The sequence below is a fragment of the Gymnodraco acuticeps genome, unplaced genomic scaffold, assembly GCF_902827175.1.
Source record: "Gymnodraco acuticeps unplaced genomic scaffold, fGymAcu1.1, whole genome shotgun sequence".
NCBI classification, from domain to species: domain Eukaryota; kingdom Metazoa; phylum Chordata; class Actinopteri; order Perciformes; family Bathydraconidae; genus Gymnodraco; species Gymnodraco acuticeps.
This window is the reverse complement of record NW_022989970.1, coordinates 485,473-507,118: the sequence shown is the minus strand read 5'-3', so window position 1 is coordinate 507,118 and position 21,646 is coordinate 485,473. Positions and strand designations below refer to the sequence as shown.

At 39.6% G+C, this 21,646-nt stretch overlaps 1 protein-coding gene across 1 annotated transcript; it reads left to right on the top strand.

Moving 5' to 3' along the window:
* Positions 1–10,891: 10,891 nt before the first annotated feature.
* On the top strand, positions 10,892–19,786 carry parm1 (prostate androgen-regulated mucin-like protein 1). Its single transcript, XM_034210785.1, has 5 exons — positions 10,892–11,045; positions 13,432–13,577; positions 13,670–14,192; positions 18,115–18,193; positions 19,297–19,786. The coding sequence occupies exons 1-5, from the start codon at positions 11,015–11,017 to the stop codon at positions 19,373–19,375; spliced, it is 858 nt and encodes a 285-aa protein (XP_034066676.1). The 5' UTR covers positions 10,892–11,014; the 3' UTR covers positions 19,376–19,786.
* The last annotated feature ends 1,860 nt before the right edge of the window (positions 19,787–21,646 follow it).

Sequence of the window (21,646 nt, the reverse complement as noted above, 5' to 3'; positions counted from 1 at the left end):
ACAGTGGCACCTCCAGTTAATAGATATATTGAAAGGCTATTGCTGAAATAATCACAAACACAATCTCGGTCCAATTGGAAATGTAAGATTATCTGCTGTTTATTGGAGTTTCTTCTAATTTCAATTATCAACCACTCGTGCAAACAAGTTGTGAATTTCTCCTTCATATTCTGTCACCTTGTGAATGAAAGTTCATACACTTACAGTGACACAGAATCGCCCTGAAGTGGAATCCCTGCACAGACATAAATAAATAATATAAAAGTCACTTCTGGCCGGTCTGAAATGTTTTACGTTGCGCGGGCGTTCAAATTATGCATGATTCAAAGGAAAGAAGAGTGAAATACTTTCTTCACTGGAGAAAAACCCTGACCTCCTCATAGTCTTAAAATGCCACAGTTCCTGTCATTCACAGATCCCTGCTCCTTTTTGGCTGCCAGTCATTTCTGCTGTGGCAAACAGATTGCATCACCCACTGCTACCATCTGCCACTCTGACACGGGTTGGCAGCTTTTCACATTCTACAGAAGCAAACATGACCTATCTGCTTCCATATGGAGAATAACCACTCGGGTAATCATCTCAAGATGTTCCCTGAATGTGTTTATAGACAACCTTCTAACACATAGCGAACAGATATGCCAAGCCATGGCACCATATCACCCCCACCCTCATCCACCTACATTGGCTGCCGGTCAAGTCCCGGATTCAATACAAAACACTCATCCTCACGTACAAGTCCCTCCATACCCTCGCCCCCCAGTACTTATCGGACCTCCTCCATCCCTACACCCCTTCTCGGAGTCTGCGGTCCTCAGACACGGGCCTGCTCTCCATCCCCCGCTCTCGCCTCCGAACTGTTGGTGACAGGGCATTCAGTGTTGCGGCCCCCACCCTCTGGAATGCACTTCCTGCCGAGATCCGTAATGCTGCCTCCCTGGACATCTTCAAATTATCACTAAAAACACACCTGGTCACCCTGGCCTTCGGGCCCGAGCCCTTTTCTGGTCCCCTGGCTTCCTTTATTTATTTATTTGGTTTGCCCGTTGATTGTCTGTTTGTTTTGTTTGTCCACCATGTACAGCGACCTTGGGTCCCTTGAAAGGCGCTATATAAATATCATTTATTATTATTATTATTAGACCTGTTTAGGTTACCAGGTGTAACTCATTATGAAGGATTGCTCAGCATTTTATCACATGACAGGTTGACTTACAATATATGCAACTCTGCATGAAACCTGAAAGAACATTAGCTTTAAAAAGGCCAAACCCTTTTAGGTGCTGGTGATTTAGTTTAAGATATCATTAACCATTTTATCAGTACTCCAATTCATTTACTTTTGGTGTGTGTGTTTAATGGCCAAGGTGCAGTGGAAATGGTTCACAGTGGGGGGATAGGAAGCAGATTGACCATGCTTGACTATGTGAAACATCCTGAAATTAAGTCAATAATAATTACAAGATGTGCAAGTACGCTGTAAGCAATTTAATAGCAAACTAAAAATGGTGTGTGTGTGTATTTCAGCACTTGTACAGTAGGCGTACTGTGTTTTTTTAATACAGTCTTAGATAGAAAGAGTCTCATTCTGTCAATCAACGTTACCCATGAGAGGTAATTGGGTTACAGATATGATGATATGGGGACTTCATTACAAATAATTGATAAAGATAATGATATTCATAAGTAATTGCACAGGAATATATCGAAAATAAGGTGGTCATTAGCATAATTGAGGTCAAATTAATGAAGATGTAGCACAAAAAAACATATACAGTGAATTAAATTACAGGACAGTGGTGAAAAAAGTATTTACATTGCATACATTTCAAATTTTGATGACAATTAAAACTTTCTGTACACTAAGTATGCTCCTACATCATTTCATTTGAATTATTCTTTAGGATTTTTTTCTTATTAATATTACTTTAGTTTATAAAATGTCTGAAAGTAGTGAAAAATTATCCATTGCAGGAACCCAAAGCCAAACATTATGTCTTTCAATTGGTTGTTCTTTAGTACCAACATATCGAAACCAAAAGATATTCAGTTCAAAAGGGATTGAACTGGGGACTTTCATTGAATATGCTGGAAACTGCACTTAGTTTGGCATTATCGGCTAAATGAAAGCTGTGTTATTGCTCTTATTGGTCCCTGTGCTGCGTCACTCATTAAAACCCATTCTTTGATTGTATAAGCAATGTTAGAAAAAGCAAAACTCTCCAATAATATCAATGCACTCGCCCTTATTGGATTATTTTCTTGGCAGCTATTGATTGATCGTTGCCATCGACCCCAATCTTCACGGCGACCTTTGGGACTTCATCACAATGATGTGTGAAAGACGATAAGAGGAAGTTGTCTGGTTTTAGGAGCTGGGGCAGGGAGGAGACCTAAAGACGCCGAGATGATCCATCACGTCCTTTTATCTGACTGTGTCCAGGCTGCCACCAACCACTGCATCTATCAACACATTCCCTCCGTCAATATAAATGCAAATCAAACAATCTGGTAAGGCTGTGTGGATTATGACTTAGCAGTAGACTGTCTGTGCAAAAATATGCAGAGGAAAGGTCACTGTCTCATTAAGCCGAGGCGATTGCTCGACTGGAAACACGAGCATAAGGGGATGAGCCGACTGTCTGCTGTAAGAGCAGCAACAATATATCAGGATCTTTTTTAGGATGTTCAGAGTTAGGACTGCTACATTGGGGAGCAGCTGTAAGGTGACAAATCAAATATCGCGAGGCAACTGTGGCCTTTTGTGATTTGATTCAACGTGCATATGCATTGGAAATGTATTGTATTCTCCTTCTTGACTTTCTTTGAACGTCCTGACTGGATTCCTGTAGTTTATACTGTATATCGAACCTCGAAAAAAATTCTAAATCAGGCAATAAGAATTCAAGAGGGAAATATTGGTTAAAAAGCTTTGAGCACAGTTTTGTGACCGTGCATAAAAAAAGCACATTACTCGGTTGACTAAAAACTGAGAAATAACCACTGCATTTATTCAGGAGTCCTGTTGGCAAGAGAACATATTGCAAATTAATATTTCACAACATGCACTGGGCTTTTGATAAGTCCCCTAGTGATGCAGTCACACAAATGTCAGGATGGTATTGATTTTTGAAGCTCTCCATTTGATGATAATTTGTGTGTAATTTACAGTTCTTTTTTGAGTGTTTTCCCACTGTAACAATTGGATCCAATACCTTGAATATACTGTAGACTCTTATTGCACTATTTTACTTTTTGTATTTACAGTACTTGCACTATTTTTTCTGTTTTATTTAGGGCCGGGACACGATTAAAAAAATTAATCTAATTAATTAGAGGCTTTGTAATTAATTAATCGAAATTAATCGCATTTTTAATCACATATAAATATTTGACCTGAGAACAGTGAGAAGCAATTTTTTTCACATGGATTTTAGTATACCATTAGGCGCATTCACACCGCAGTACTTTTCCCACAAAGGTTCATGAGAATTTAGTTCATGAGAACTCTTTGAACCTGGGGGAGGATTAGGCAAATGAAGCCGCTGACGTCACTTCTTCTTCTTCTGCTTTGGGTTTACCGCAAACCACTTCACGGCGTATACTGCCGCCCAAAGTCCTCGGCCGGAAGTCCCCGGAGTTGGGGACTGGCTTTAGTAGAAGCTGCTGGGAGTCCCAGCAGCCTTCCGAGTAAATCGCCAGAACGCCGACACCTCCTCATCTCCACCGCTCCCATGTTTTATTTTGTGTTGCCATAAGTTAGTCTCTCTGCGTTTCTGCGCTGGGCTAATGCTAATGCTAATAATGCTAATGCGAGGATAATAAAATGGCGGCTTCACAAACTTTTTGGGAGTTTTACGGGGCGTGGTTTGCAATCCGCCCAGCCAATCAGAAATATAGCTCTTTTCTCACAAGAGAGCCGTACGAAAGTCCCTGCTCTCTAGCAGCTCTCTGCTCTCTAGCAGGGACTTTCGTGGGGGTAAAAAGGTTCTCATGAACTAATTTTTAGTACCGGCTCTTTTTGGTGTGAACGTGATAAAAGAGGCTAACGTCCACGCTAGCTTCCACGCTAGCTGATATATGTTTTGCATTGAGGTGATACTTGAGGCTTGATGTGCTGCGGTGATATGCGAATTCCTTTTTGCATAATTTGCACACAACCGTGCTCTTATTGACGCTTCCATCAGTCCGTTTTTTAAAACAACATTTCCCACTGTGGTTTGTTGTTGTCTGAAGTCATGAACGTTAGTTGGTGCTCCAGTATAATCGGTACGCCTGAAACTCATCCAGTGAGAAACGTTCCGCGGTGCAAAAATAAGTGCGATTAAAATGCGTTAATTTTTTTAACGGGTTAATTTTTGTGTAATTAATTAATCTCAATTAACGCGTTAAAGTCCCGGCCCTAGTTTTATTGTGTTGCACTGTTGGTGGAGCCTGGCAGGAGGACTCAATAGCTCAACACTAAGACAGACTATAGTTCCGAAAAAAGCTATTTACCTGCTAGAATTGCTACCAAGGGAGTAGGAAAAAAGATCTGGCAAACAAGTCCATCAAGGAGAAGACAACGTTCAGGTAAGAAAGCAGTGATCAAGGAAATCAGGAACACGAAAACAACCCTCTCTAAAAGGAGAGAAGGATAATGGCGCTGTATAATTCAGGCATTAGTTGTGTAAGAGCATTGGCCAACTTTGATTGCAGGGCTATGATGGGAGGCTAGTTCCAGTCATACATAAAGTGCACATTATTTTCTGCTTTGGCATTCACAGTTAATTTTTTCATTCAGTTGGTCTGTTGGGCTACATTTTAGTAAGGAGCAAGATGTCTGTACAGCTGGTAACCAGATTTGATATGGACATTGGTGGTGCCAAGAGAATGATTTGAAGAGATTCTTGTAACCCTCTAAAAACATTCCTCTAAAGCCACCGTCAGGACGAGCTTTTGCTTTAATGACACTTTGAACCATGAAATGTGTTATTGACCATCCTGCCCCCCCAGAGCTAGAACCTTTTAAAACTCCATGAGCTTCCTTATGCAACCCTCTTACATTAAAATGTCAAGTGTGAACAGAGATTATGCCATATGAAGTAGATTCATTACACACATAATTTATTCCTTTTTTTTTATTTAAAGGTCACCTATTATGCAAAATCCACTTTTTCATGTCTCTTCTACATCAACATGTGTCCCCTCTTCTTCATGTCTCTTCTACATCAACATGTGTCCCCTCTTCTTCATGTCTCTTCTCCATCAACATGTGTCCCCTCTTCTTCATGTCTCTTCTACATCAACATGTGTCCCCTCTTCTTCATGTCTCTTCTACAACAACATGTGTCCCCTCTTCTTCATGTCTCTTCTCCATCAACATGTGTCCCCTCTTCTTCATGTCTCTTCTACATCAACATGTGTCCCCTCTTCTTCATGTCTCTTCTACAACAACATGTGTCCCCTCTTCTTCATGTCTCTTCTCCATCAACATGTGTCCCCTCTTCTTCATGTCTCTTCTACATCAACATGTGTCCCCTCTTCTTCATGTCTCTTCTACATCAACATGTGTCCCCTCTTCTTCATGTCTCTTCTCCATCAACATGTGTCCCCTCTTCTTCATGTCTCTTCTACATCAACATGTGTCCCCTCTTCTTCATGTCTCTTCTACATCAACATGTGTCCCCTCTGTGTAAAGAGATTCTGAAAGTGTCAGGAAAAAAGATTCCCTCTCTTTTTGTCCTGATCCATTTCTATAAAAACCAGTCTGAAAATGAGCTGATCAGATTTTGGCCACTTTATGATGTCATAACGATGTTAACCATTAGCCAATCAGCAACCAAGGTAACCCCTTATCACCTGAATCTCCTCCTAGAGCTCCATTGAGTTCTTTTTAACCGAATCTCTCTCAGAGGGGCGTGGGGAGGGGCTCCTTATTTTCATCTAAAGTAACAGACAGAGAATCAGCACTTTGGAAACAGGGCTGAAACAGAGGGGATTATGGGTAATGCTGCAATGATCTGTTTGGTGTTTGGAGCCAAACACTTCAGAGACATGTTTTGTATATATCTGAGACCTGTAATATATTGATGAAAAACAGTATAATAGGGGACCTTTAAATGTCAGTTTACATTCAATGTAGGGTGTAGCTATGGAAGAATTTCACCTGCTGGGACGTGTGCAGTCCGTTAGCATGGCAGTAGCTAAGTAAGAAGGTAGTGCTAACACTAGTCAGGCTTGTTGGTGATTTGCTTACAAGAACAAATGAAAAGCCAACACACATTACAAGCGGTTAAACTAGCGTAGCAGTTGTGTTTCTATGCGGAGAGCGGAGCCGCTGGACAAAGTGAAAGTGTCTTGAATCCAAAATGCACCATCATCACAAACAACCCACAGAGTTCAGTGGCAAATAGCAGGCAGCTAGCAGCTGGTCTCCAGGCTGCTACCGACCTGTCACTCAAGGTGACCACACTCTAAATTATTAATAACTTCCAGATATGATATAATTTTAACGAGTTACATAAAATCGGGGAAATTAACTATAGAAAAAAGAACCATATTTTCATGCCAGGCTCTAAACATGTTTATAATCCACTGTAAAGTCTGACATTTTAACATGGGGTCTATGGAGATTGGCTTGTTCGGATTCAGCCCTCAAGTGTGCATTTAAGGAACGCACAGAACCAGACACACACACCGACACACACCTCAGCTTTGGACTTAATCTAGTGGTGGATAAGCTACAGCCTCAATCAAACAGTCCATTTCAATTGCAGACCTTTCTCCACTTGAGAGATAATTACCCCCATTATTCCATTGATGAAGAGGCACCTGAAAAATCCCTTTAATGTTTTACCCTCTTTGTATTTTAGAGCCACAACACCGCTTGCATCCTGCATAAAGCAAAAAGTTCTTTTTAAAAAAAAAAAAGGAGTAATGTCTGTGTGGGCGCTGGTTCAACCCTTAGAAACCCCAAATGTCCACCTGTGTCAAACTGAGGGAAAGGACCATTAAACGCCTAATGCTGCTTTTCAAAAATATCAATGCAACATAATCTATCCTAGATATGAAACGTAACGAAATAGAACGTTTTTTCTTCAAATATTACCAAAGTATAGTTCTTGTTATTCATTCATTTCAGCCCCTCTTTCCCTGCTCTTCCCCACAGAGGTTTCTTTGGCATGGTAGCCATCCTCATTTGTTTTGCAAACTAATTCAAGGCTATTAGCAGCTAGACCCATTAATTAGGCAGCCATTGGGGAGCAGAGGGAGTTCGTCACAGTGAGGTCACTGCAGGAGGTTTCCATTATTCAAATCTCTCAATGAGGTTCATGTAAACCTCTTACTACATAAACTATGAACCTATACAAGATATGTTCTAAAGCAGGGGTACTCAAACTTTTTTGATAAAGGTCCACTTGTGAACTTCATACAAGGTCACTGGTCCGGATCAATGTAAAGTCCCCCCAAATGGACCAATCCGGGGAGCACCTCACACACCGGGATCCCTTGGCTAACTAACAGGGAGTCCCCATTGACTTGCATAGAGCTCCCTGAACGCTGGTAATAGACCAGTTGGGATTGCGGAGAAACGCTCTCCGCAGACCCATTCTCACAGCGTTATCAACCTTTTTCTTACTCAATATCAAGCCACACTTATTGTTTTTACTTCGGCTGTGAGTGTTTGTGTGTGCTCAGGATGAGTTTCGCTTGTTCTCGCTGTATCGCCGACCCGGAAACCTGTCCGTTGCGAGCAGCAACGAGCCTCGCAACGTCCCGACCAATCAGAGCACACTGGGCTCACAGGGAGGGGGGGCAGGAGCTCCAACAAGCCGTTTAGGACAGAGAGTGAATACCTGGTGAATACACATAGAAGCTGTTTGAGAAACCAATGTGATTTGGGAAAATTGGACAATTTAAATCTATTCCATAGACTTCAACAATGGAAATATGATAAGTAGAAATGGCCATGACATGGGACCTTTAACATTTTTGGCATTCCTATTATATTCCCAACATATTTTATGGAGTCACTTATTAGGAGCAAATCTATAGAGACAGATTCAGTGGTGTTTTTAATCTCCTATGAATTCCGGGTCTTGAAATGACAGGCCACATTATAAATGAATATGCTGCTCTCTTCTGGCTTTTGCTATGAACTACAGATTGTTAACCACAAATAGAAACACAGAACAAATCTAACCTTCAGGACTAAAGTCTGAAGCCTGAAACAGGGTCAGTGGAGTCTCTGAAAGACAAGAAAAATACAAATATTGCAATAATACATACCCTATAGTGCTCTTCTCTTTTGATGCTTGAATCCAGGTAGGACAGGGTAAAACAAAGTCTTCTGTGACATGTTACAAACAACAATCTGACAAAGACCAACATAAGACCAGCACTTAAATACCAGCAGAACTAATCACGAGGGTACCAGGTGAAAATAATCGATCAATCAGGCATGAAAACACAAAGGGTGTTTCTCAATCTCAAGTACGCTTGCTTGGTAGCACATGTCTGCCAAGCATCTTGCTTCAGAAGCGAGGCAAGAATACTTCCTGGCATTCGGAAAATAAAGAGTGGAACAGGCTAGCAAGTGTGCAGGTGTGCTCATATGAGAGGCCCCGCCTTACATTTTCCGCAACAGATTTGAGGAAATTGGTCCGTGCGCAAAGCATTGTGGGGATTTTAAGACCGAGGAGTCTACACATGTGCAGTCTCGACATTTCTCCAAACGAAGTACGCCGGACTCGGTAGATTTCCAAGTATGCTGGACATTGGAACAGTACTTCGGCGGCACTCGATGACGTAGTGTGCTTGAAATAGTGGCTCTGGAGCAGAAATTTACTCGAGATTGAGAAACACCCAGAGACAGGAAGTAAAAACAGACATTTCACTGGGTGTTTCCAAAATCAAACAGGAAACACTGACAGATGATGACAATTTCAGACAATGTTCACAATTTAAAATGCATCCATCTCTGAACAGACTTCCCAAAACCAGCTTAAAACACACATATCATATAAACAGAATTATGGGGATTAAAGGATTTGAACTTTGTCCCTACACCTCCCACCTGAACGCAAAGCCAACACATCCTTAGTGAATCCTTCAATTGAACTTAAAGATCAAACTCACATCCACAGCTCATTAAATATACCGCTGATTAAAAGTTTAACATGCATGCCCACAAGCTTTTGAAGTTAGCATCAGTGGGATTCATTACTGTTATGTAATGACTAAAATTCCAATTATAATCCCTTACACTACTCGTTTCTAAAACAAATGATCTCATAAGTAAATTGTTAAGGTGTCCAACACATGCATTTCATTCCCATAATACTTAATGTACACATTACATTTGAGGAGTCCCTTAAAACCCTGAAATGAGTTATCATTTTACAATTCGTTCAATTCGTTCTGGGATTATGACCGTCGCCCCGCTCTGTAAATTAGGAAGGATTATGTTGATAAAATAATTAAAATCTTCAAAATTATCCCTTTAAGGTCAATTTCATGCAAAATTAAACATTTAATTTAAATAAATTACTAACGGCTTTCAGTAGTGGATTGTCTTCCTTCTTTCTTCTTCCCTTTTGTTCTTCACATATAAACCTTTCCTTTACTTCCCATAAAATACTATAAAGGTTATTGCTGATTAGAGAAGTAATACATTTAAATAAGTCATTCTTCCTCTTAATACAACGATAACATGATTATAAAATGTGATGACACTCAAGTACCCTGTGTTTAGAGGAATTTGAAAATGACTGAGATGAAAACATGAATTGTATTAATCCCATTAGGAACATAGGGTATTTGCACATGTTTTGCACTTCATTACAACATGAAACACTTAATAATTCTGACAACAACAAACACAGATTAAAAAATAAAAGAGTAAATCATAAATGACACATTTTCATCGCACATTTTTGGCAATATAATATATATTAAAACACATTTAGAAGTATAGATATGCCCCCAGACCATGTTTGAGGTGTTAGCTGGTCTCTATAATCACAGGAATGTATACATATACATGTTCCGATTAACCCAGCTTCCCCAAATGTCTTTCTTTTTGGTGTCTATATACGCCGGGATCCGGAGTCATGGATGATCCTGCGCTCCTCTGTCCTGGATCGCGAGCCCTGGATCTTGAGTCGTGGCTGTGGTCCTGGATCATAGGTCCTGGATGGATATCCTCGTGGATTCATCTTCCTATTATACACACATGCATTTCCAAACATTTGGACTACCTATGTTGCAAATGTATTATCTTTTCAATTTACACACGGCATCTATTGCACGTCTGTCCGTCCTGGGAGAGGGATCCCTCCTCTGTTGCTCTCCCTGAGGTTTCTCCCATTTTTCTCTTTAAACTGTGGGTTTTCTCCGGAAGTTTTTCCTTGTACGATGTGAGGGTCTAAGGACAGAGGGTGTCGTATTGTCATACTGATATTTTGTACAAACTGTAAAGTCCACTGAGACAAATGTAACATTTGTGATATTGGGCTATATAAATAAACATTGATTGATTGATTGATTGATTGATTGATACAGAAAAAAAACCGATTTGAAGATCAAAATAAATATCGGAGTTGTTCACAGAATTCAGCTTAATGTGCTAATGTATTTATTACAATTACTGTTTTAATACATATACACTCATTAATTTGAGTGTCTCAAACTGCAAACTTTAACTAAATAAAGTTCTTAAATATACATACTAATAATGGTGTTAAATCCTATACATTTAGTGGAGTAAAAGTAACATGTTTTAACTGAGATGTAGAGATATAGTGGAGTATTAATTAATAATCATGACCTGGCCACCATGTGAGCTTCTGAATGACTCAGTGATCATGCAGCCTCGCCCCCAGGCTCGTACACGCCGCCACCTCCAGTCACCCACACTCACACATATTCACACACATTCACACACACTCACACACTGCAGCTGTCTTCAGGGAGCAGAGTGCAGCCACACACCAGTTCCTGGAGATACACTATACAGAGAAAAGAACACAATATGAGAGTCAGCCTGCAAACTCTGATAAAATGTGAGTAACATTAATGCATGATATTTGACGTGGTGACTAGTCTTCAAATCTGATCTCTGTCCTTATAGATTTGTCAATGTTTCAAGCATGTCAGAATATGGGGATGAATACATCTAAAGTTAATCAAGATTATAATTGAATAATTTACTGAAATGTCAGGGAGGTAAAGGGAATGCAGACCACTTTAAAATGTCGACACCTCAACTCCCACGTGTGAAAAATGTATTTCTTACTATTTATTGTAGCTCTTAACCCTTGCAATTGTTAGAAATCTCTCCAAATGTTACTTAAGTTGCTGCTTGCGGGAGACCTCTTTCCTATTTACAACTATGTTAGGTTTGTCTAATACTTTGTCACAATTTAAGTTGCAGGTTTTCTCAAGAACAGTTCTTCTACCGGTTGCAAGAGAGTGTTGCAAGATAAATCTCACTTTAAAGGTTATAAATCAATCTCCCAGGCTGGGGTTAATGTTACACAACTGAATGCTTATATATTGTGTCTTGATGACTTTGATGGCAAGCTCTAAAATCTCTGTTATCTAACAACCAAGTCATGCACATCGGATAGATTTAGTTGTTGTACTTTTCGTGTCTTGGTGATCATTAAACAGATTTGCTGCTGCACAGAGGCAGGAAATCCTTTTTGACGCTGAACTAACCACCGTGCTGTTTTGAGACCTGTGGTTAGTAATGGAGGTTTTACAACACAGTATATTATGTTCTGACTTTTGAAGTTGGTTTCAAGTTATTATTATGAAGTGACTTTCTCTCTAAACTTTTCTAAAAAGACTTAATTGAATGAACAGTGACAAACATGCTGACTTCCTATTCATTTAAAAACTGTTAAAGACCCTGCCTCCCTTTTCTATAGCATTCTGCTTCATATGACTGCTAACTGTTAGCCACTCAAGTATTGTATTTCTTTACTTTCTAAAAGTGAAGATGAAAGATTTGAAGATAAATGCGTTAGTGGTCCAGCTACTGGACAATGGGAACATGGTGTCCAACCTCCAGCCCATTGTTACCTGTTGAAGATCTTTCGAAGATCTTTTTGTTTTTCTACATACAGTAAGCACACTCAGAATAAAGTTTTTTTTAAAAAAATTTTTTAAAATACCAAACAGATCCTGCATTTTAGCCCATGCCTCATTTCGCTCTATTTGCTCTTTCCAGCCCTGTTTTTGCAGGGGGCTGATTCTGTGAGCTGCAGCTGACCACGCCCCCCTGCAGGAGAGGGGAGCGTGCTTTGAGATCAGCTACTAGGCTGCAGCGGGGAGAAGAGGGGGAGAAAAAGAGATCTCCGTCCTCCGTGTTTTATTCTTATATGATTATATAGTCATTATTCATTTGTTTTAAAGCTCAATAAATAACAAAGAAGACCTTTGACCGGCACTTTTCTAATTTTGTCCGGAAGATTTAAACTTTAACGGACATGTTGACCGGCGGAATTTTTTTTAACTGAAACTCTGCCACACAGTCCCCTCGTCCCTTGGAAGAGGCGGAGAGGTGGGTGTTTGTCATCTGCTGGTGGATTACCGGAGAGAATTACAGCAAGGGAGGGATTGCAATGAATAACAACAGCCGGAGCAAACGCTTGCCTCGGGGAGGGAGAAAAAGAGCCACAGCGGAGAATAAACAGAAGGGCAACCATGGCAACCATGCAAGGGAAGTCTTCTTCGCTGCTTTTGTGGCAGACTACAGCGCCACTTAAAGGCCTGGCATAGGTACTACAGCGTCTCCAGCGCTTTGGAGCGGCAATGGCCGGCCGTGGCCCAACCCCACATTCCCCACTTTTGTGACGTAGAAAATAATTCAAATCTGGGTCAGTCTGTATCAGATCCGTGGCAGCCCCGTTTTTAGAGATTTGGGTATGGAGGAAAAGAGAGAGAGTTGTGTTTTCTGACACTTGGTGAGTTCCCTGGAACACCGGGGACACATAGTCATGTATAAAAGACGTACAAAAGTGCATTTTGCATGATAGGTTCCCTTTAATATTGACAATAACAACCGACCGTCGGGGTAGAGCATTTGCTTGGCATTTCCAGGTATTTCTCCACTGGTTGGGCCATGTTAACAATACCATGTAACTGTCACGTTTGAAGGGACGAAATCGTGACATCTTCATGTCTCCCAGCATGGTAAATCGTCACATGTTCACGTCTTTCCGTGATACCGGGTTGCATTTGTTATATGTATTTGTGAGCATGCTGAGTAAAGTAACCTTAATATACTGTGCAGTATGTGTCCCTTTAAGGCCATTTAAGATAATAACCATGCCATCATGATGTCCTAAGAGACTGTGGGGACTATACCTAAATAATAGCTATTGTATGCCCATAAATGTGTGAAATGTACTTTAAACTTACGTCTTTTGTCTTGAATTGCAGGTCTTTTGTTGTGCGCTGCAGTAACAACACAGGGGTCCATCACCCCCACCCCCCTGATAACAACTACTCAATCATCTACTGTCCCACATACAAACTCCACCAATCCTTTCACTTCAGCTTCTACGACAATTACAGACAGCACTGAGGTAAACAACACACACTTGATTTGTATTTTAAAACAACTAGCCAGTATTCTCTATCTTCTATCTCATTGTCATCCATCTTAACTGACCCACAGGGAACCAGCACCACCCAGACCTCCAGCCCTTCAACAACCACTGACCCCACCACCACCACCACCACCACCAACACCACCCAGACCCCCAGCACTACAACAACCACTGGCCCCACCACCACCACCACCACCAACACCCAGACCCCCAGCCCTTCAACAACCACTGACCCCACCACCACCACCAACACCACCACCCAGACCCCCAGCCCTTCAACAACCACAGGCCCCACCACCACCAACACCACCACCCAGACCCCCAGCACTACAACAACCACTGGCCCCACCACCACCACCCAGATCCCCAGCCCTTCAACAACCACTGGTCCCACCACCACCACCCAGACCCCCAGCCCTTCAACAACCACTGGTCCCACCACCACCACCCAGACCCCCAGCCCTTCAACAACCACTGGTCCCACAACCACCACCCAAACCCCCAGCCCTTCAACAACCACTGGCACCACCATCGCCACCCAAACCACCACACTGAAACAGGAAGAACACAAGTCCAATGCTCTAAGCTCAGGTATGCATTGATAAAAAGTTGTTTGTTTCATTACAATTTGCTCTAGTAACAGTGTGCACACTCATTTATATACTTACTTTTATTTTACACTCTAGAGTCTAGACCAGCGGTTCCCAACCTTTTTCAACTCAGGGCCCACTTAAGAATAACAAAAATATGTTTGCGGCCCACATTAAAACATAAACAATATGGAGGCTAAATTAAGTTCTGATTGGTCAATTCAGAACATGTGACACGTTGTTAGTCCAGTAGTAATGACTGTTGCTAAGGAGGATCAAGAAAGAGAAAGGATAAGAGTTTCAAATAAAAATAAATCTTAATAATGAAAATGTTTCCACACAAATCATAATGTTTTGCAAATTATTTGGCGGCGCACTTGCAATGCCTTCGCACAGGTTGGGAACTGCTACCCTAGACAATAGACCTTTTGAAAAAAGTGTATACTAGGCATAACAACCAACACGGAATAGGTTCCGTTTCCGTAGTCCACAGAAAAGTGAACCGTTCGAAGCATTTCAACCAAAACTAATTATTTTACGAACCCAACCTGCAAAGTTAGCTCCCAGCGGGAAACGAAAAAAGAATCCTTGACCTGAACCATGTAAGGAAAGAGAGGATGCAGTCTTGGGCGTAATAGTTACTTTTACAGGTATCTGGTCATAAACTCAAACAAAATGTTTCCCAAGAAGTGATTTGAAGGTGGCTCAGCCAAAAATAATCCAGAACCAAGACTAGCTGTTTAATTAAGACTTTTTTTTAAAAGCACAGTCAAAATATATTGCCATTAAACTGCGAACACTCCATCTGTGTTGAATACCCCACGTTTCATACATTGCCTAACGCTAAACACACCTTGGAAACCAACAAAGCACGGGGGATCACACCTTTTTGATTGAAAAGTCCATGCATCACACTATCTGTTCACGCCTCTCTTTGACCCCTTTAAGCAGTGACTGTGTTGATCTACATGTATAGTTAATTTTTTAAAGCAATACTTTTTTTTCAGACTTCCTGGTTTACTTTGCAGATGAGACTTTAACAGTTGAATCAGTGAAAAAGAACACCAGCTATTTGAAGTGCACCGGTTAATCCTTTCCTCAACCACTGCCCTAATTTTTGTCATGACATCCGCTCATTGCTACCACATCACTCAGTGTGGCAGAGCAGGCCAATCATTACAGGGTTTTTTGTGAATAACTTGTGTGATTTATCTTTACTTTTCAGGTTGTTGTATGTTCTGTCAACTCCTTTGAAAACATGGTTAGTTTTATCATTGGTCGGTTTTAATCATATTGATTTAAACTTTTCAAATACACAGCCTCTCAGCTCTCCACATCTTGCCATTCTTACTACTTGGTAAGGTGTGTATTTGTCCTGCTCTTAAGTGAGGAACTAAAGCCCCAACAAGTGCAGGTTTGAGGTGTTTACCTCTAACTAAGTTTGGACTGTGTCCCCGTTGTAAAATAACTTCCTTCCCGACATAATTGGAAATTGATGCTGATAATGACTCATAACTCTTAGGGTGTCTCTCTCTCTCTGTCGGTAGTTTTTGAACTTGACTGTTTCTACGTATGCTTCCATGAGATAAGGACAGTTAGACTGATTACAGTAAACACAGCAATGCTTTTTGTATGTATCAGTTGGGACACACCCTTTGAGGTGACTGAGTTAAGACCCTGGTTCCTCCAACTGAAATGAAACTTAAGAGCCTTATTTCCTAGAAAACATGCTGCATGGAAGAGATATACTGTAGACAACTGCTGTACTGTAAGGAGAACATTGATCCCATGACGTTGTCTCTAGAAGCATCAGGTTGACATTTTTTGGCTTAAATGAGATGTCTTAAATATTGTTGGGTTGGCTTAAAAGAAAGACAATCCAGGCAATCCAAAATCTAAAGAAATACATTGTAAGCAAGGAAAATAATTTAAAGCCTTAGTTTAAGTGGCTACATCATCCAAAATATTTTTTTCTAACATGTTGGCTTCTTACTTTTTACTAAAGTACCCAGTTTTTACATTTTGGAGTGCCTGGAAGACCTTCCTCTATATCAATTATTTTTCATTAGTATATTGTTAAATATACAGAGCAATCAGTGATCTCTTATAACCAAAATATTGGATCCATTTCCAACTAGGTACAGACATCCCCTCATCATTAATCATTTGAATAACTTTGTTGGTCCCTGAACTTTCCACGCCATCAATATTTTTGTATGTGTATTACATTGGTTTATGACCATAAACACATTTCCCATATTGTCACATTTTGAGATATATTCAATCTAGACAGACAAATCGGCTTAACAGTCGCTAAAATCCACCATACAGTACATGCTTGTTAGAATTATTCCTGCAATGAAAGACTCATTGGTGGCTTGGTCCTTTAATGTCAGAATGTATTTGCCATTAAGCTGACACCTGGTTTCCTGGTATCATTACCTCCAATGCCTCCAAGGTGTCTCATTTGTATCTGGTATATATTTGATTTAATCTCAACTGGTCAGTGCATGTTATTGTTTTTTTGTTTTCTTGTGGCCTGTATAAAACTTTGAACTTCACTTTTCTTTTTGAATGCTTAAGGTTATAATATAGTATTTGCATCAAGTTGTAGTTTGTCTGAAGTGGTTTCTGTGCCATTTAACATAGAAGGGAGTTTTCCAGACTGAGAAACACAAACCTTTATCTAACCTAACACTCCACCCACCAACGCTTAGTGAGTTCAAAGATCAGACATTTTAATTCCATGACGAGACTAAGATTGATGATCTACAGTAAACTAAGTCTACAAATATCTGACAGTTCCTCACATATCACTGTAACATTTTTACAAAGTTACCCATCACTTGTGTTCCTTCAGCCAAGTGACTTAACACAATGACCTTAGACAGTCGCTGCAAACTGCCTACAATCATTTCCCATGGCTTTGTTTATGGATGGAATTCTGCTTTTATATAAGAGGAGTGATCTATAGTGTCATTTCATCGGTATTATCTTGCACATATAAATAGAGCACCTTCCTGCTTGGCCAAGTTTCCAGCAACTAGATTAATAATTAATTCCTAAACTCAAAGGTCAACTTTTTGCCTGGAACAGGAATTATCTTTGGGTCATGGCACGTTGTTGGGCAAAGACACCATCAAGTTGTTCTTGATACAGTTAGAGATTTGGCAGGAGACGATTACAGTTGAGGCCATTCACTTACTGTACTTGTTTCTCTCAACTATGAGGCACGTTAAGGCGTGATGACATGACTTGCAACTTCATGCAACCCATGGATTGCACCTCGCACCTTTCCAAATACGGAGACAATTCTGTGAAGTTGTAGGCCTCAAATTCATTCTGAAACCACATTGTTGCCATGTTTTGTTAGGGTCATTGCTCAAATGGTAATCTCTCTTGGTCAGTCCTGCCGTAAACCATTTGTTAAGGACGATCAAATATCCAAAGTATTAGAAATTGCAAAAGAACAATGGTTCACACCCGATCAATTCTTATAATCGAATGATCTAACCCTAACCCTAACCCCTAACCCTAACCCTAACCCGTACATCTAATTGAATCCCAACTATGATTGACATTCATGTTTGGGATTAAATTGATTTAACAACTTTTATAAAGTTGCAGATGTATTGCCATGGAATTTGATGCGCTCACATTGCAGTTAGACGATGGCTTGGTCCTTACAATGTGGTTAAATTAATCCAAACTAACACTAAAGAACGGCTAAAGATGGAAGCTACATTGCTCTCCTTGTTGTAGTTATGTCTTTAAATAGCAATAGGTTTTTCTTCCATTTTTCAGAGGAGTGTAACAGGCAAAAGAGAAGCAGGATTTGAGATGGTGAAATAAAAACATGATTTTGAATCAGAAGGAATATCTTCAGACTTATCTTCTATGTCTTTCTTTTTGTCTCATTTCAGGAAGTATTGCAGTGATTATTTGTGTGTTCCTCATCACCGTCATAGCCGTGTTGGTTGGTCTGTACTACTACAGGATCCGGTGAGTCCATTAGTAGTACATTATTCTACCGTCAATGTACTAAAACGTTAGTGATGACATTTTCTGGCAACTGTTACACACTGGAAAAAATGCTGCTCCAAAAACAAGTTAACAAAAATGAAAACAAGCTGTTTTCACTTGAATTAAGTTAAAAAATCTGCCAATAGAACAAGAGAACATTTGCTTGGTAAGAGTTCTTGAAATAAGAAGGGATATTTAGATAAATCAGATCTTGTAATTAGCTGGGAGAACTTATTTTGAACTATATTTGACCAGAATCAGGACATTTTGTCTTAAGCCGCAAATGCTCAAAAAATTCTGTTTTCTGATTTTAGTTGGTGATTTTCTAATAAATATGTAAAAAAATATGTGTTTCATCTGAGATACAACTCAAAATAAGATTTGTTTACTTAACAAGATGATGCATTGTCTAAAAACAAGACCCAATATCTCACAGCATTGTTACTTGTGAAGTTATTGTGTCTTATATCAGGTGTAAATTCATATTATGATTAGATATTAGACAAATATACTTGGCAGGATTTCGAGTTTTTGTAGTGCATCAAAGATCATATTCATATTAAAGTAACAGCATCAGTGCTCTTAGCATCCCAGAGGAAAGTCAGTCCCTTTTGGGTGAATCAGGCATAGTTCATTCAAATCACAATGAAAGATTATTTTTTCCGGATAGTTTTGGTTTTGTTCGTGGATGTTTTTGTTCTCTCAAGTTTCTGCCTACACAATGAAGATGAATGGAGTTTGTTGAAGAACCAAACGCATGATTGAATTATCTCACCAAGCCGTAACATGTTTTGTTTAATAAAGTAAATATGGTGTGATCAGGTCTCATACTGACTGTTCATACCAGAGAAATGAATAGATAAGATAATGTACTTTATTGATCCCCAATTGGGAAATGTTTTCGAATAGAAACTGTTCAAAACCAAATTGAATTTGACCAATGAGATTATTTTTATTTCACATGTTCTTAAGACTACGGTCATCAAATCTTTGCTACAGAATATTTTAGAGGGATTTCTTGTATTTTTCTTCTCAAGTCAACCTTTTCTCACTCTGTTTTCTGCTCTCCTTCTCCGTTCCAGACGAATATCTTACAACCATCTTTTGGAAAGCAACGAACACTTTTTTGTAAACTTCAGCAACCCCATGTATGACCCTTAGATCTGAACCTTTGACCTCCGACTACGGAAGAGATCCAATTAACTCAAAGTTCGCAGGAGACCTTCTGATCAGAGTGTGTGCAAAGTGTGTGGCGAATGAGTTCAGCACGGTCACTTTTTAAAACTGACATGCAGCCTTGATTAATGCAAAATGCAAAAATAAATGACTTTTAGCCAAACACTTTGTGTTGCTAGGTGTAGTAACTATGGTGATTTGTTATATTTGAATGCACCTGCCAATTACCTGAGCAAGTTAGATGCTGCGTATCACAGTGCACTGAGATTTTTGACAAATTGTAAAGCACTTACACATCACTGTATACCAAGGCGGTTATGCCATCACTTACTGTACGGAGGCTCAGTCACTGGTACTTTTTCATTTACAAAGCCATGTTGGATAAACTACCATCTTATATCTGCTCCCCTGATCTCTCTGCGAATTGAAAGTACTTATTGCCTGAGATCGCATGCTGTGGTTTTATTAAATGTGCCAAGTGCTAGGACTGTCTTAGGGAAGAAAGCTTTTAGATGTGCAGCTCCACTAACATGGAACAGTCTGAAAAAAGAATGGAAAATTACCAAGCTAGTACCACTACATGTTTTTAAAGCTCGGTTGGATGCTACACAATCAGATGCTGTTGGTACCTGTACATGTGGTTAAATATGTAAATTGTAATCCCTGTACATTTTGCTGTATGATGTCCTTTTGTTGTTCTGTTGTTTATGTCTTCTTGTGGAACCTACTGCTGCAGGTCTCCCTTGAAAAAGAGATCATTGATCTCAATGGGATTTTACCTGGATAAATAAAGGTTTTGAATTGAATTGAATTGAGTAACCAAGGTAGGACATTTGTACTCAGATAGCTTTTAAAACAGCTCTGGCCGTATTTTCACAGCGCAGAATCATATTACTAAAACTCATTATAAACATGTGTATCAGGGGTATGATGAATTTCTCAGGATACTGGCATCTAGACTTATAAAAACAATAAGAAGCCAACCAGGATGCTTGAACAGTAAAACAAATGAAGTGCAATTTATGAAACAAATTAACAGCAGATCAAAAATATTTTAGATTTATCATAGATTGTTTTATAGGCAAACAACTGAGGTAATTTGTTCCCACTTACTGTGAATCGATAAGATGTCCATTGCAAACGTATGTTCACAGTCAGTTGAAATATGACTCATGTTGATAATCAAGCAATTCAATTATGTATTTTGAGAAAATGGAGATGCTGTAAAAAAAAAAAAAAGGGTTAGTTTGATTGAAGTGTTGGGTTATTCCATCCAAGGACAAACATACAGTCACACACAGTCCATTAAAGTGAGTATGAGTTGTTTTCATATCACACAGACACTGAAGTTTCCTCGAGCGAAACACTGAATCCCTTCCTGCTATTCAGCTGAGCCTAAACTTTGACCTATCATTCGAGGAACCCAACAAGACAGCAATCATGTTAGGAGGGTGAATTTACAATAACTATTGCCTAAATATAATGTTGGGAATTGAATTTGGCTCCCTGATACCTGATCAACTATTGTATTTATTATTGTGTAGGTATTGATTGTGTATAGTGTAATGTTTTTTTCAGTGAGATTTTGCTTCGCTTAGGAGCTTAGGCCTTTCTGATATCTTGAATATTTAATACATTATTGTTTGTTTGCATTCAGGTGAAGAATAATGTGACAATATTTTATTGTGAGATATGATTGTATTTAATTGTTTGTGTAATAAAGCCATTAAGAAAGACTGTAAGTCCCTGTGATGGCCGTGTAGGGGAATCTCAGGGAGAAACGTTGACGACTGTGAACACACAATGATCGAGTCATTGGTGGCAGACTTTCATTTTCCTGTCCAAATGATTTGATTTTACTTTTGAGTCTTCATCTAGCAACCATCATCAATCAAAATTAGGATCTGTGAAGAACTTCAGTTTATGACCTATACAAATAATAACATTACCACCAACACAGCAGTACTTTGTGTAGTGCAACACAGTTTACATTATACCTGCTTGATTTTAGCACGTTAGCATTTCCGGAGTGAACACGTTACCATGCTATAGTTAGCATTGCGCTAACAATTACAGCCTCAGAGAGCAGTTAGCATGGCCATACAATCAATCTTTTTCGAAGCTTCCTGGCTTTGTGTTTTGGCACAACATGAGGTTGTTTGTTGGGATATTTATAACAATAATCTAAGTCATAATTCTATTTGCTGCACATTTTGACCTACGGAAACGTAGCCACTTCAGTAATGTTAATATAAA

Bases quoted from the DNA above. Each gene is read 5' to 3' on its own strand.
- parm1 (XM_034210785.1), top strand. From the start codon at position 11,015: ATGAGAGTCAGCCTGCAAACTCTGATAAAAT. The intron at 11,046-13,431 runs GTGAGTAACATT...CTTGAATTGCAG, and splicing joins CCTGCAAACTCTGATAAAAT to GTCTTTTGTTGTGCGCTGCA. The intron at 14,193-18,114 runs GTATGCATTGAT...GTCTCATTTCAG, and splicing joins GTCCAATGCTCTAAGCTCAG to GAAGTATTGCAGTGATTATT.